This window comes from Gallus gallus, chromosome 6 (genome assembly GCF_016699485.2).
Source record: "Gallus gallus isolate bGalGal1 chromosome 6, bGalGal1.mat.broiler.GRCg7b, whole genome shotgun sequence".
NCBI lineage: Eukaryota > Metazoa > Chordata > Aves > Galliformes > Phasianidae > Gallus > Gallus gallus.
The window spans coordinates 28,480,603-28,498,087 of NC_052537.1; the positions used below are offsets into that span (position 1 = coordinate 28,480,603).

Below are 17,485 nucleotides of genomic sequence, written 5' to 3' on the forward strand. Positions count from 1 at the left end.
CCCCTTGCTTTCATCCAGGTATTACTTTATCTAATTTTGCCTGTTCCAGCACTGAAAGCACACAAAAAATAGCCCGCACACATTTTCTGATGACAGACACAGTAAATCCATCACATAACTAATAACGCAAAAAGAGTTAAGTTTATCATACAAAATCCAAGTTAAAACAATGATCTTTTGAAAACAATGATCAGATTGAAGTGAATCCCCCCAGCACGAACACCTCCCACCCTTCCAACATTTCCACTTCAAGATCAATAAATTTAAGAGCACTGCTCCAACTTGTTGTAGGTGTTCAAACAGAAGATATTCTAAAGCAGACTTCGGTATTACTTAAAGAGTAAACCGTATAGTAACTACACTGCTCTGACTGCAGTTTCACGTCATGATAGTACTTCACCAACCTTGTGAGAATCCATTTCTGTTTTTAATTTGTTCTGAGCCCATTTTACTTTGATAATATGAGAATTGATTTCCTCTTTCAATTTTTCAATTTCTTTGTTGAGTCGAGTGGCTTCAGCATCCTAAAAAAAAATTCATCAATTTTATTTTACGGATTTCAATCATCCAGTGCTTCTACAACAAGTCTCCTGCTGAAGCGTAAAATGCACAGTTAATGTCTGTACTTCATAAAGCCATGCACAGAATAAAATATGCTCATGATACCTCAGTGCACAAAAAAAGCCCAAGACACCAATGTTCTGGTTCAAGTGGCAAGACTGCACTGCTGTTAATGCACATTAATGCCACAATTCTGTTTAAAGACAAAGCACAAAATAAGAATCTCCTTAAGCTGTTTTTTGTTGTTGTTATTCTTTTTGGCAACAGGATGAGGAAATAGGCGCAAAGTGGTAAAGTTATATATTTCACAAGGCCACAGATAGAAAATGGAATGACAGCTATCAATGCGCAGAGCAGTGTGAGCTCTGTATGCATATGCAGGTTAAACCATCAACATGTAAGTCAGTGTCAAGTAAGACCTTAACAGAAGCACATTGCTGGCCCAAACTACTACAGTAGTTATCCACAGATCTGCCATTAAGCCAAACTTTCAAACTGTTTCTGAAGTGGTAAGTTCACCTACCAAAAAAAGCTTTACAAAAGCACCATATGAGGGCAGTACAACTCCTGTAAGGCTCCACTGTAATTATGAGTTATTATCAGCATACTTACTATGTTAAGTTCTGTTTTATAAACCTGAAGCCATGCTCACTTCCTACTCACGTAAGAAAGGATAAATGAGCTTTTGCTTCAGAAATGTATTTTTTTTTTTATAACTTTTTGTACACTGTATTTTTCAGATCCTTCTTTCCTCAACAATTGTGCTTAATACAATTGTTCAAAAAGGACCCAAATCAGCACGAATGCTACTGATTTATCAATGTGATGGTCTTCCACATGAAACAGTGTCGTGAAACCCAATACAGAAAGATCTGGGTGATTTAGGGGGCTGATGGGGATCTTTTGTTTGGTTTTTTTTTTTTTAGAAGCAAATAAAAGGCAATATTCTGGCATCAGGACTGAGAAATCCTACTGCTCTATCACCAATTTTTAGTAGTATGACAGAACACTGAGCCCAGACAGAAAAACTTCAGTAAAGACTGCAATAATTTAAAGTCATTACAGCCTTTAAAAAGATCCAAACAAGCAAAAAGCTAACAGTAAGAAATCAGTTACTTCCTTCATTTCCTAAAGCAGAAAGTGGTTTTCACAGTAAAATCAAATGAAAACAGGCTTATTTTACCAGGCATAATAGCAAACTAGTGTTGATAAGGTTGTTTGACAGTACTTTTAATCATTCACTCAAGTCACACAGCAACACTTGGAGCACCTTAGTTTCATAGAGCTGGTGCAATCTTCCTTTTTCCTGAGAAAGCTGCTTAATTTTATTAGTGTGCTTTTCAATTTCTTTGTTTGCATCTCTCACTCTTCTCTCAAGTATCTCTTTTTCCTTTCGGAGGTCAAGTGACTCCTTTTCCCCTCGGACATATTTCATCACCATTGTTTCCTTCTCATGGCGTGCTTCTTCACATTTCTTATTTGCCTTGAAAAATATTTAAATATGAAACACAAGGTTGATTCATTCTGTTTTGCTTTTGTAAGACACTACTGCAATAACTAAAACATCAAATATACTAGCATAACAAAGTAGAACTCAACAGCTCCAATTTTGCAAAGATTAACATTAGATCCCCATTTAAGTATGATAAGAGTTCAATCAATTCAATTGGAATTACTCAAAACAGTCAAAACCTATCTAAGCAGCTGCAGCTTCATAGCTGAACATACCAAGCAAATTACCACTATTTTAGTAATTTAGAATTCAGTTATTTCAGAAGTAGTATATCTGACAAGTTTTAGTAATAAAAACGATACTTGTGTAAAAACACAGTTTCAGCCCTGTCTTCTTGCCAGATGTCAACAGTTCAGTGGCTTATTTTTCAGATGGGTTCCCTTCTGCCCCAGCATTAAATTTTGCTTCATATAAAAAAAAATCAGGAACTGAACTGTAGAGAACATACAATAAATACCTGGCATAATATTAAGAAGGGGAAAATTCAAAGTTCCCAGTAAGTCATGAGACAAAAATAAGAGTTTTTTCAGCACAAAGCTGAAAAACACTTCATGCTTAACTTATCTGATAAATAAGAGACACTTGGACCTTCTACCACCTCCTGAACTGAGATCAGCTTTCAGGTAAGGAATATGAGATTTCCCAAAGGGCTGAATGGCATACACCTACCTATGCGTATCTGTGAGAAAGCATCAGTCACTCCAGAATGTTAACAGCTATTTAGAAATTCATTAGTGATAGTTATCAAAAATATATATGTAACTGTATGGTAGTAGTTCCTATTCTTGAAATTTTTGACTTAACCACTTGATCTAACAACCAATGCTGCAAGTTTCCTAAAAAGATCAAGGTCATTCATGAGATGTTCAGTAATTAAAAGTTATTACCTGTTCCATTCGAAAGGCCATCTCTTTATGCAACTGTTGAATAGCATTTTTGGCTGCTGCATCTTGAGCTACAAGTTTGTCTTTATTAGCTTTCACTTCTTTATTAAGCTCTTCTATTCTTGCTTCTAGCTAAAAGACAACAGTATGATATAATTATAGGGAAAATAAGACTTTGATCATGTTTTGTACAGGCAGGAACACTTCACAGAATCATATGCTACAACAGATCTTTACCAGTGCTTTAAGCTGCAACTAACCATACTAACATCTAGCTTTGTAATAAAGTGTAAGCGTGAAAGTTGTAATTTTCATTTTATGTGAGACAGTGCCATCAAATAGTAAAACAAGAGGCACAGTGATTTACTACAGAAAAAAAAAGATTGACAGCAAATGCAGCAGAGATGGCTGCTGTACAAAGTTACTTTGTCTTCCATTCTTTGGTTGATATCCCTGTGCCATAACCCTATGCCAGCAAAGACGTCATGCATCCAAACTGAACCAGCAATTAATTCATTGAAAAATAACTCAGCAAATACAATGGTGGCACTTAGTCATTGTGCTGGCACATATTTTTAGCCACCCAGCAAACTAGATCAGAGTCCTGATCCAGCTGAAGAATAATTACTGACAGCCAACTGGAACACTTCCCAGAGCACTGCACAGCCACACAAGTGCAGTACAACAGGACATAGCGTAGCACTAGCAAAAGGGTAAGTGGTGGCTACATGAACTGCAATGTTGTCTAAAGGTTGCTCTAATCGTTCCTTAATGATTACCCTCTTGTTCCAAGCAGGACCAATTCACTGAAGTCTGTCTTTTTTATTTTTTTGTGGGGGAAAGGGTTGTAAAATATAAAGATGTCAGGGCTAGTATTGCATTTTTTGCAATTCCAAGCTATGACAAAAGGCAAGAACAAACTACAATATCTGTTACCACACAATGAATGCGATCACATGCTCTACAGTTCTGCAAGTGGATCTTTCCCTAGCATAATAAAACATTTCACATCTGCAAGCATACACATTTTGCTTGCAGTTGTGAGTATGGACAAACCCTCATTTACTTGAAAGCTACCAGGTAACACTTAAGTGAGAAATTATCACATTAAAAACACAATTCATAAATGAGAAGAAAAGCCTCCAATACATCACACAACTCCACTATTCAACTTCAATATAAAAAGTATTACACTCCCAACCATTATTTTGTGACATCACCTCCAAGCAAGTAGTGTCACACATCTTACTCATCCAACTCCAAGCAAAAGTTTAACTCCTTCATAAATTTTATTATCAGGAAGCAGTGACACCTGATGCAATACTTTTGATAACTTTCTTTCCTGCACTAAAGCCAGCCCACATCAATGCAGAACCTATGCTCTTCTTTGTCCTGTCACGGTTCTGAACCACTCACTCACCAAATGCCTGTATGTATTAACTGCTAATACCAAAACAATGCGTAAGATCACAGTTAATATGCGCTACTCTTCATAGTTATTCCACATATTATTAGCATTTACTACAGAAAATACACTAATTCACTTCTACTAGCAGATGCAGTAGTTAAGATTACCATGAACAAACCAGGCATGATAAAACACTTGCATAAGTTCCCCTTATGTTTACATGCAAGAAATAAATCACTAATAGGATAAGGGATTGAATTTACCATTCTGCCAGAATGCACAAGGTGTCTTTAGCAAACATACACTGACTTCAGCAGAAAGCCAAGGTATGCATAACTTACTTAACAAGGCAACTTGTGAAACTGGAACTCTGATTCTAAAAGACTTCCACATATTGAGCGTGTTAAACTGAGTTTCTGGACTCAGATCATTCAGCTAAAGATGCAAAGCATTTTTAACCAGTAAATACTCAATTAGTGGAAGAATGGCTTTACCCTTGTAAAAACATTCAGGATGCCTGAGCATGGGCACTCCCACCTTTCTCCCTGAGCTACTAAGTACATCCTATTAAATGCTGGCACCACATACAGTTAAAACACAATCTGCCTCATCTCTTTTGTTATCTGTACCTGTTTAATAATGTTAAGGTGCTGCTTTTCTGTCTCTGACCGTTTTTTCAATTCATCTTTCAAGTTGTCCTTTTCCGAGCAGATTTCCAAAATCAGTTCTTGATGTTTTTTGTTTTCTTTAATCAATCTGTAAAGAAAAAAAGAAATATGCTACTTCTGATGCTTTGTTTTTTTTTTAATTTTTAAAATGCATCCTTTTTCTTCCTGATTTGCAAACATATTGCCATTACAGCCAGAAACATTGATTAAATCCACCAAGCCCTTACAAAAAGGAGAGTAAAGTAAGACGAAAAGCTTAATCTTAAACCAGCACTTGTGACAAAACTGCTTGCTTCCAGCATTTTGGGGCTGCTAATGTCCATGACAAAGCGAGACATTTCATGCCTACATGCAGCTAACAGAACCAGCAGCAAGTTCTGTAAAGGTTAATATTTTAAGGTACTCATAGACACCAATTTCCAACCACACAGCTCCCCCCAGTCAAAGGTCTGAAAACACAAGTATTGTATTCCTTTGTGAACTGGCATGAACTGCTCAGTGACCCTCGAAGTTCAGAAGCTGGAAAGAAATGGAACCCTGATTTTCTAAGTCCTATGCAACAGTGACAGTGTCCATGCTCACACTCTTAAAAATCTTAGCTTGATCTTCTAGCACTGCAATATAAAGCAGTCATACACAAAACTCAGAAGTAGTATTGTCAGAATTGCTGAATAAGAAGTCTCAAACAAATTTAAATGTTTAAAGATGCAAGTAAATAGTGGATATTTTCAAAAGCACCGAAGCAAATTAGGCCCCTAATTGCATGAATTTGTGAGAGGCATACATTTACCCAAACAAGATATTTAAACATTCCTTTAGATACATACTTTCATCTTCAGCTTCCCTTTCAAGAAAAATCCTTAAACAAACAAGGCCTCAACATTACAAAGACTTCAAAACCACCAGCGGTGAAAGCAAGCTTAGATTAAAAAACAGTTTAGAAGTAACGACTATTCCAAGATTACAGATCCTAAAAGCAGACTGAGATTCACACAACTGTTGCTCACTTATGTATCCTATTTCTGATCATAAAAGACAGCTGGGCTATTTCCAGAACAACGTTACAGGAAATACTGCTCATCATAAGTGAAGGGACAAAAATCAACTACTCAGAATGTCCTCTGGACCAAACATAAAATGCTCCACAGCAGCTTTGCACTCTGAAGATGAGTCCCCAAAAGTCACTACTCCAGGGATACCAGCTGACAAACAAAGAGAAACCGAAGATACATTTACATAAAAAAACTTTTTTTTTTTTTAGGAAAAAATGCCATATATGCAGATATGTATTTAAATTTGTCTGTAAGTAGTTGATCCACTGCTGTGAAAAATTCTGGCCTGCCTTTGAGTTTACGGTAAACAAACACAGAAAACTTAACTAACTTGTTCACTTACCATCTTCTGGAGTTAGAATCATCTACATTCCCAACAGCAGTTCAGATTCCCACTCCTCCTCAACAATCACTGACTGCCTAACCACACATACCCAAGGCTTCCTGTCATTGACATTCCTCACTCACATTCTATGCCAGAGGTTAACTGGGAAGGTACAATAGAACACTGTGTCTACTTTTTGGGAGACTCTCCCTGTCTTTCACTCCGTTTGATGTCCTCCCCTCCTATGCTACAAGAATGTCTCTGTTGAGGAACATTACACTCATTTCCAGTTCTGTAAGCAGCAATAAAAGTTTTATCTAAGCATATATTTTTCCTTACAAGTACATACACAATAGGTAAAAATAATTCCTCATTTAAAGAAAATTCTTAAAAGTCATTAACCGTACTTCAAACAACTCACAAAACACTAGTTGTTTCCTAACAAAATGCCATATTCACACAACTGAAATTGTTCAGTATATACCTCAGTATTTCTGATGAGAATACTGAAACACTCACTTTTTTATAGTTTGCTCCTGCTGCAGGTATTTATCTTGCACGCATTTATCAAACACAGCCAAGGCATGTTCACCCTTCCTCACACCATTTGGACATTTGCATTCTTTGGAAAAATCTGTAGATAAGAGTTCAGATTCTATTTCCTTCAGCAAATCCTCCTGTGAAGAAGTCTGTTGTATTGTGGAAATAAGCTTCTTTGTGCAGTCTGTGTCATAAGGGCTTTCCGAATAGATTTTATCACCAGATTTTCTCACAAGGTCCGATTCCTCCCTTAGCTCCTGCAGTAGTTCTATTAATGATTGTTCTGTCTGATTAGTTTTTGGATCTTGTCCAAATTCTTCCTTAGATAAGCACCCTGTTTCCATGGAGCCTTCTACCCTTATTTCAGAACAGGTATTGGCACCGCAGTCCTGCCCTTCACTGTGGTCAAGAGGAGCACACTGCTGCTCCTGCCTTTCTGTCAGGCCTCCACCACCACTCATGTCAGCAGCTGCTGAATCCCGGTCTGAAGACAACAACCTCGGTTCTGCTTCCAAAACACCAACATCATCTCCAGTGCAACTGATGCTTGAGCAGTCCTTCATTCCCGATGTTTCACATGACTTCTTGCTATCTGAGGAGTGGTAAGAGGCCTCCTCTGACAGACCGACTGGCTCCAGCGTGCTCTGCATTCCTGGTGAATACTCCTCCATCATATTCCTTCAGAAATCTAGAAGAACAATTCATATTAGACAACATATTACAGTCCAAATCAAAATGAAAATTGAGGAAGGAGAAAGAAAGGCTACTGGAAGGTAAAATTCAACAGGCAAAAATATTTAGACAAGTGTTTTTAGAATTAATAATTATTTTAAACCAGAAAGAGTCCAAGCAATCATTCTTGAAAAAAATTCAGACATTAAAAAACAAACAACTCTAGAAACATAGCTTTCATTTTCCTGTGATTTGAAAGCAGTAATATGCCCTCACTCACTCTTTGTTTTAAACAAAACAGGGTGACTCCCTCATCCAGGCCAGAATACATTTCCTTATTGTCACATCCTCACCTACTTACTCATACAGTCAAATGCATCCGTACCCAACAACTCAGAAGAAGGAACAGGCTCAGGGTGAGATTCTCTTTTCCCCTTCCACTTGCAAGCAACTGAAATCCCTCTGGATGAGCACAGATGGTCTGCAGCAGATTTGCGCTCTCAAAAAGTAGCTTGCAGAGCAAAAACTTCAGGAGTTGAAAAGCTATGTAGGAAGTGTTCTTTTTAGAAGGACACCATACTGTGATCCAGATAGCCAGCATGTTTTTGGAAGAGCCTGGGTATAATGCTGCATCTTTTTCAGTATCCCAGATGGTCAGGTGTCTGGAAAGACTGCTGGCGTTTTTAGCACGCACACGAAGCTCTTAACACACTCTTTCCATCAGCAGAAATTCATTACAGCAGTCATAACTTTCAGATGCAATCTCATCCTGCTAATACTGGATAAATTAGTCTATGCATGAACAGAAGCATTTTCTCTTTAATTCACAAATTCAGCTTTGCTCTTCTAACAATTACATCAAAAGCAACTTCACCATCTTGCAACATGAGGCATGTTTTCATACTTGCTTTATCTCATGTTTCGCACAAAGCTGTTCAGCTACACACTGCAGACTGCACTTGGAATCAGACTGAAAGGAAGCCCTTTGTACAACTTGTCCTCTCCAGAGCCTCTGCCTTATTAACCAACACTAAGTACTGCGCCTTATACCATTAAGACAGGGGGATACACAAATTCCATTATATCTGTGACTTACTGCTACCACCATCACCTTACATTACTGGGAAGAAAATCAGACAAGGAAAAAAGCTGCAGCCTCAGTGGAGCCGTTTCTACCAGGAAACCCAAGCAAACAAACCCACTCCTACTACCCAAACCCAGCACCTGTTCATCAACAAGAGGAAGGTGTAAAATGAATGCAGGGCTGAGTATGAAAGGGAACATGCTGTGCTAATAGTCACAAATCATCAAAAGACAATTCGTACACAGTACTGTACACAGTAACAAGCAGACAACTTCTCCTTTTTGGTTTCAAAACAAATCTGAATGACACATCCTCTAGAACAGGACAAATCAATAGGAACAACAAATGGAGCAACAAATGAAAACAGAGGTGAGAATACAGGTGTTTTTACACAACAACCCATGTGAAACTTGTGAACATCTCACAAGACTTACAAGGAAATCTCTGATACTAGTAAAATCCACGACCCCTCTTCCTCTGCTTCCAAATATTTACACTTCAGTCAGTCCCAGAGCCAACAAAACCATCCACTTTATTTGTGCAGCCAAAACAACTGCTCTTTGGGTATCTACTTTTTGATAACTTCTCCCAGTACTGAAATCACAGTGTGCTGTTGCTCTAAAAACAACCGAAACCCACAGACAGCCTATATCAGCAAAGAAAATGAATGCAGCTAGAAGAAAAATTATTCAGCTTGACAGCAGCAGAACAGAACTAGCTCCTACTTAATTAAAAAGCTGTTAAAAGTAATGATTTGAGGACGGCAGATTTAACAGTCAATAGCCATGAAATAATGTGCAAATGATGCAGTTGTTCACATTCCTGTCACAGACAGCTCGCAGCCCCACACTCTGCAGACCTGGCCACAGAAAGTCACTGCATTAGTATAAAGCCAAGGCACAATTTTTTTCTAGGGCAGTCACTGTAGTCTAAGTTCTTGCTGGCAGTTTCTCTGGAATGATCAGAGATAATTTTTGGCTTATTTTAAGCCCTTTCTGAAGTACTTTCTAAAGCATTATCAAATCCCCCAAATGTGTAGCTGTTAGATGTGTTACTGTCTCAAAGCTGCTCAGTGCTGCCCAGCTGCTGCAGTTAACTCCCACAAGAAAAGCAACGGTAAAATGAGGCATGGAACTTTCAGGTTTGTCATACCTAAAATTTCCAGTCCAGTCAACAAACCAGATGGTATCTCTCTTCCTAAGACAGCAACAGGTGAAAAACAGAAACCGTGTATTAGCAAGAATACCAATTTTTCATCTTGTTATTTCCTTCAGCAATACAACTGTGAATTAATATTACAGACTAAGACTAATCTCTCTGGAAGAAGAAATAAAATCATTTGCATAATTCAGGTAATTACAGAGCAATAAAACACCACTGACTCCATGTACGATGGGCCGTCATCAACTGTGAACAAAGTGTAGGTTTTGAATTAATGCGTGGGGAATTCAAACAGTGACTGCACTGATCTGGTAAAGCATGAAGAGTACATTATGAGCATTCAGTATTTCCAGACCTGCTCTACATTTCAGTGCTGCCCAGAATACAAGTTACTACATTAAAAGCATTCCCAGCCTTTCCAATGCCAATATACTGTATATAATATACTATATTTGTATATAATATACTATATAATTACATCTATCCACTCACATCTATGTGAAGCTGTTCATGCCCTAAACAATTCTTCTCCTTCTGCCACTAAATAGGACAAGTTTTCATATTTGAACTACTATCTTTTAAATAGAAATAAAACTTAACCATAGGATCAGAATTTATCTTCATATTGGAGTAACTGCTAATGCCAGTCCACCCTGACCATCAAATAGGTCTCCTGCATAGTCCAAGTTTGTCACATCCACCTCAGGCACCAAAATATAGTAGATAAGACCAGACAGAAAACTGCAGTAACAATTGTCAAGAAAAAGCTCCTGCTTTGTACACAAAACCCTTCATGCTAAAGTAGCTTAACAACATCAACCCCACTAGCCTAGCTGCAGCCAGCTGAAATGAAATGCTACCAATTCACACCACACATGCAAATATAGCAGATCTCAAGCCAGGTACCTAATTAGACAGTAGCTGGTGGTTTTTCTATGTTTTGCATCCAGCTTCTACTATCTTACATATTGCTATAAATGACTCTTCCAAAATTTCGGGAAATAATGAAATTGTGGTTTCACTTTCTCACCTAATACTGCATGGAGAAAAGATATCTTGGTGATCTTAGTGTATTTTACACTACCTTCAGAAGGTGCCATAAACAATGAAAAATGCAAACCAACTGCTTCACTTAGCACTATGTTATTAATGCACGAAGGCAGGCCTGCGCCTAGGAATCAGTGAAAGCCAAGTGCTGCCAGATACGCACTGCATTCTCCAGCTTCAACCAGCTGCTCTGCTCCTTCCTCAGTGACCGAACACCTGAGCAACACAGCAGAAGTACCCCGCTCTTCCATCACTTCCCTGTGAGGTCTGACACCAGCACAACAGCCCTCTGCTGCCTGCACCACAACAGGATGTAACCACCACCAAGTCTCCGTAAAATGCCCAGGGCAGAAACTTCTCCAGTTACCACATTCAAGATTGGCCCAGCCCCAGCGTGCCTGCTTACATGCCTGGAATACCCAGTCATTTCCGTAGAGTGCTGCACGTTCGGTGTAACACGTGCCAAGTTGCCCTGGCCGTGAGGCTCCCTGCCAGGCCTAGCACTCACACAGAGGGTCTGAGCAGGCCTCCACCCAGCTGGTCCCACACCTCCCTGCTTGCACACATCTGTAGCAGGTTCCTGCCCTACTGCACAAAGCCCAGAAGGCAGTTGTCTGCGTCTTCCCACAGCACAGAAACAGAAAGCAAAGCAAGAGGTAACGCCCGATTCAAAACTTTGTGATATGAGGAGGAGGAACACCCAACTAGCCAGCCTCCCCTGCAGCCCCGTGGAACTGAGCACAACCTACCCAAATGCCTCACTGTGTTTTTACACTACGGAATTGTCACATTCACAAAAAGCAAAACTTTGGTTGGTTGCTTTTTCTTCTTTCATAGAGACTGTTTTGATCTTTGCTGATGTGTTTTTCAAAGAAGCACACAGTCCTCCTCCATTATCTCACAGGATTTGCAACAATTAAGTTTACATCTGCATCAGCATATTATATCCAATTTAAATATTGCATTAGTACTTAAAGAAGTAGTTTAACTTCTGCCACAGCACACAGAACATTAATGGCTATAACTATAAGGCTTGCAACCTTCTCTCATACTACTGTAACTGAGATGTGCTTGTCTGCCAAATTGCTGGTAGCAAAATTGACTGGGATTAAAATCAGGAAGATTTTGATAGCCTGCAGATACGATGAACAACACAGCAACTTCTAAAGGAAGAAATGTCTCACAGTCATATGTGAAAGCAAGCAAAGACTCCGGAAATGAGCAGTGCTTTTTTCACTCACTGTCTTTAGAACAGAGAAACATTCTCTATACCCTGCTAATCAGGTGATAAAAACCCTAATGTGACAGACATTCAAGCTCTTCAGTGAAGCATCTGCTACAAGATAGGTATTGATCTATGGTGAACTTCAAATACCTTGACACATAATCCTGTAAAGTGACAAAAAAAGAAAAATTCTTCTAGGTAGCTTAGTAGCAGGCACTGTAAGAGACTGTTAAGCCCTGGCCTCAGGGGCTACTCATAGATAAGGTCTTAATGTACAAAAATGCTTGCAGAACTACTGCATGTAAGAAGTCAAAACTTACAGTCTATTGGAATTCATCTAGATTATATCCATTTACATTCCATTGTCTGCACGTAATCTATCTCGAGGTTTTAAATGACTTAAAAATCTAGTCAAATAATGTTTAATATTTAGCTACTTTAACAGTACAGACCTGATCTGTAAACTACCAGCTAGTAAGATAAAGGTCTTAACTTGTCCCATTAAATCCAGCTGCTAAGCAGACAAGTCAAGCAGCTCTTTTTCTTAGACAAGATTTGCTCTCACTTCTGCAACCTGAGCACATAACGTGCTACACCATGTTAGTTTGAACTCTGAAATAATGTGCATATATAACTACAGTACTATATCCTTACTACGATGATGCATTGCATTATGTCAGTTAGGTACTTGTTTATAATTGTATTTTTACAGGGAAATAGAAAAAGAATTACCAGCAGAGCTAGTGATGATATCTCTGAACATTTATTTGATTGCTTAGTAATCCAAGATTTATTAGTGTATATATAAAACAAGTGTGTAACGTGATTAGACATTCCTATTAATAAATGCATAGGTATCAGAACACATGCTAGCAACAGAGAGCTTCTACAGGTACAACTCTATTAACAAGACTATGAATAAAAAAAATTTCAAACAATACCTACATTGAACCACCATCCTAATCCCTCTATTCAACTGAACTAGAAGAACACCATTTGAAAATTTAAGAATTCTATATTTTCTTGGTATTAACAGAGTTAAGATCTATCCTTTTAACTGCAAAGTTAAAGCATTTTCTTCTTCCTGCTCTCCTCTTCTGCTTCATTCTGCCTATTATCAGTCACAAAGCAAAAACAAGTTCTCAACTCAGAATCCATTCACTGACCATGGGAAAAAAAAGTTGTTTCTATAACATGCAATCTTCTCTTTCTCCTCCACTGACAAGTACATACATTCTACTCATTAGAGATGTTCTTGACACATTCTGCCTTGGGCTGTGTCAATCAGGCAACCCATTATATCATAAAAATCTTCACTCTCTGCTACGTATTTCCCAGCCAACGAAAGGTAATTCACAATGAAAGTAATGCTCTATGAGCTTCCCACTGTCTGCACAATCTAAGGGGGAACACAACCTTCTACAGGCTGCTGGCCTAATACTACAGACATGCACCGACAACTTGGTACACTTTAAGTCAGTACCATGCCATTTCAAACCACCTGTCTTTTCGGTCTCCTTAAGGAAAATGAACAGAACTCTTGTAAATCCCAGACCACAAAGAACTCCCTATGCAGATGCACTATTAACGTTATATTTCATAAAACACAGCTTGGGCCAAGCCACGCCATTCTTCTATTAATGGAGAACAAAGAGGCTTTATTTTCAGACAATTTCAAAACACTTCTAAAGGAAACTAAATGACAGAACTACAGGAAATACTCTCTAAGTTGGGCTTTAGAGAAAATTTACTGACAATAAGGGAAAAAAGAAACTGTATCTTGTCACCTAGAAACTGTCACATTTGGGCTTTTACCAGAAATAGAGCACAGGACAGAAGTGTGTGTCTAGGGTGGTATTGTAAGCAAACAGACTGGCTCGTTTAGGTCCCACGAGATAAAAATCACTGCTGGAACAGAAAAAGAACATATTTAGGCTGCAAAGCGTAGCTACACAGTCGAGAAAGGGGGAGAAGAAAGGGAGAGAGGGAGTAATGCTTCTGGAGTGCACACATTTAACAAAGACTTGTTCAAAGTAGAGTGGATTTTAAGAGTGAAGAGTATTGAGATAAGTGACTCTGAGGCACATAAGCTTCTGAAAGAGGAGTAAACATTCTGTTAACAGAAGTTAATATGATAAATGCAGTATATTGAATACCAGACATACCCAACCACCACCCATTAGACAATAATTTGTCAGTTGCAACCAATTACGTCAGTTTCTTTCAACAATAAACGGTTTGCATCACGTTTGGATAAAAGCTTTCCCCCATAGCTGTGCTATGAGACCTTGTAGCAGACACACTGGCAAAGACAGCATCACCCCCTCTCCACCAAATAGGCTTGCACACAATTAAAAAAACATCACAGAACCACAGTTCTCACATCATTAGCCACAACCACATGCACTCTCCACTTCTGGAAATACGAAAAGCATCCAGCCAAAGCTTCATAGCATCAGAAAAAAACCTTATTTTTAAGCAGAATTATAACCTAAATTTACAAAGCCATCTTCATGTTATATCTGTCACAACAGAGTACTCAAACTTCCTTTAAGCAATGGACTGAAGTCTAATGACCCAAAGCTGCCACGGTACATTTCAGAGTGTAGGTGGGGAACAAGGGGAGAAGTGATTAAGCATTCCATGGCTCATGAGCAGATGATGCCAAGAGTCAGCAGGGTATGAAGTACCACCATCAGGCCAGGCAAATGGATAAGCAACAGAAAAATCTGATGCCACTGACACAAGAAGCCCACAATGCCAGAAGTAGGGATCTCAGGATGGACATCACCTCAACATGTATACAGTCACAGTGCCACTGTAGCTTGTACTATAAGTAAACACTGCACATCTCCAAAGTCAGTATATTTAAAGGAAAACACCTACCTATAGAACTGTCCCCTCTCCCCCAACTTGCTTCACAGCAACTATCTCTACATTGTAATTTGAAATCATTATTTCTCAGTCCTTTCTCAAACCCTGTACTGGACCAACTGCTGCTGTTATTTACTTTGCTTTTCTAGATGGCATCACACCAAAGTAATCTCCACTGGAGATTCATCATAAAAATCTAAGTAAACACCCTTAAGCAGCAGTCTCTTCAGACAGCTTGTAAAACTCACTAACCTTCCCTATCTGTATGGGTTTCTGAACTCGTGGCAAACTGAAGTAAGAGAAACTTATCTCCTTTGCTATGCAATTCAGCTAAATCAAAAGGGACAGGGATAGAAAGGTGCACAAAGCCAGATATTTCAACATAAACTAGCAGGTGACATATAAATTCAAAGGCTTTAAAAAAAGCCACCTGTTCTCTTGGTTACATAAGCAAAGCAGCATGCCACCCAGTTTTAGAAGTGATGAAACAACAGAATAAGCAGGGTTGAAAAAACACCAAAATATTTAAGAGAAAAACAGAAACTGAACGGCTTCAGAAGAGATGATGTTCACCAACGCTGCCTGCTTACCACACAAAACTGACAGAGGATGACCACGAGGTCTTCTGCAACCAAAATACAGGAAGGCCATCAGTGTACCATGGAGGAAACAGAAGAAAACCACTCAAGTCTCACCTGTGCTGAACTCTCCCACCACTAATTTACTTTCACCCTATTTCAAATACAAGATGCTGGTTCTAAATTAAGCAAAATACACAGGACTTAATGAGATATCAGCCAGTAGTACTGAGAAGGAAGATGTAACAACAGTCCTATCTACACTGAAAAGCTAGAGGACTCCAGTGCAGATAGGGTTTGTGTGATTCACTATAGAAGCAGTAAAGCTGACTGTGTGCTGGGACAGCGAGTTCTCCAGACCAGGCAGAACTTGACATAGCTCCCTGCTGCAGCTCACACAAAGACTTGCTTTGATTTAAAATCCTGGAGAGAAAGAAGCAGGTGTGTGTGGATACACAGTGGATACTCTCTAGATATCCCTGTTTTTATCAGTTTAATACTTAAGCTCAATTATTTTCCTTCAAATCTTTATATAAATGCTGACTGTGTGACCCCACAGCAGTGTCAAGGTACAAAGCTCAGTATACCGCCAATTCTTTTAGCATGAGTCAAGTACTTTAGAAGACGAGGATTACTCATATTTCAACTTCGCTTAAGTCACAAGTTAAGTAGTTGAGCATTGAATGAATTCCTTCAAGGTAGCACTAGGTTTCTCCTGATCTTTTTCAGGTGGTTAATAACATGGTCACAGTAAGTCCACATACAGAACCAAGTAACAGCACAACTCCAAATAAAATTTATCTATTAAGGTTTAACAAGTGGGATTGGATTTATTCCCCGCTATAACACAAGTCATTTGGTATGCTGAGAGGCTGAGGTTTTTGTTTGTTTTGCATACTAGACACAATGTTAGAAGCCCGTGTCTCAGGGAAAAAACATTTACTAACAGCGTCCTTTTACCTTAAACTACAAACAAAGCTTCAATAATTAAGGGATTACACACAGACTTCTAGTCTTCTGTCACTAGTTTCTTCAGTATATAACTCTTCCAAGCCAACTGGTCTCACCTACACTCAGCAACAGATGCAGTACCAGAAACAGCACCACTATAACCGTGCAGGAGGTTTAGCATCACACCTTCAACTCTGTTCAGAAAGCTAAGTTAGCAGCCAGCTAGTTATTACCGCTATCATGTCTGCATTCACATTCTGACAATGATATGTGCAAAACAGAGTGCATTAAGAGAAGGAAAGAAATGCAAATTATGACTGAGATCACTACGTAGACAATGCACACATTCTATGACAGGTCTTCTCCTTTGTTAACTGAGTAATAAGTCTTGTCTGTAAGGTACAAATTAGAGCAGACAGACCTTACAAAACTGTAGTGTCATGCAAGATACTGGTCTCAGCTTGTTGGGCGTGGAAGACACCAGCACATTTGCAACCAATGCTATTTTCAAAGGGCATTTCCAGAACACACAACCAACCACAGCATTACCATCTGCCTGACTTCTGCATACTGAAAAACACCACTCATGAGGATGGTAGAGCACTACTGTTTCCAAATCTGATCTCCTTGCAGAGTTTCTCCAGCATCCCTGAGGGAAAAATAAACAAACAGGCAGAAATAAAAAAAAGTCTTTAAAGATCTGAATTAGTCAACTGTTTGCTCTAAAGAGGATGAACTTCTGCTAATTAATATGAGAGGAACTATTACCTACAGTATTTCAAGCACTTCTTGAAGTCAGGATCATGATTTTTTCCTGCATTTCCTCCCTTCAGAGGATGATTTGTTTCCAAGGAGACTTTTTTGCTTTCATTTGAGGCAGCAGAGTCTCAGTCTATGGTTTGAAGATAAGTTATCCAGAGGGCTTTCCAAAATTATTTTTTG

The 17,485-nt window shown here is 38.8% G+C and overlaps 1 protein-coding gene across 7 annotated transcripts in view; it reads right to left on the reverse strand.

Moving 5' to 3' along the window:
• Positions 1-17,485, reverse strand: part of CCDC186 (coiled-coil domain containing 186) — a 32,792-nt gene that overhangs the window by 13,224 nt on the left and 2,083 nt on the right. For 3 of the 7 annotated variants that reach the window (XM_015288959.4, XM_015288955.4, XM_004942290.5), the window contains exons 2-6: positions 6,931-7,639; positions 4,996-5,122; positions 2,962-3,090; positions 1,832-2,044; positions 405-524 (exon numbers count right to left, since the gene is read on the reverse strand). In XM_015288959.4, the coding sequence (XP_015144445.2) occupies positions 405-524; positions 1,832-2,044; positions 2,962-3,090; positions 4,996-5,122; positions 6,931-7,625 (1,284 nt within the window). In that variant the 5' untranslated portion in view covers positions 7,626-7,639. Of the gene's footprint in view, positions 1-404; positions 525-1,831; positions 2,045-2,961; positions 3,091-4,995; positions 5,123-6,930; positions 7,640-8,008; positions 8,393-9,859; positions 16,314-17,092; positions 17,193-17,485 lie in introns of those variants that run through there. The other 4 variants (XM_046943119.1, XM_040703003.2, XM_015288957.4 and 1 more) reach the window with 3 other exon arrangements.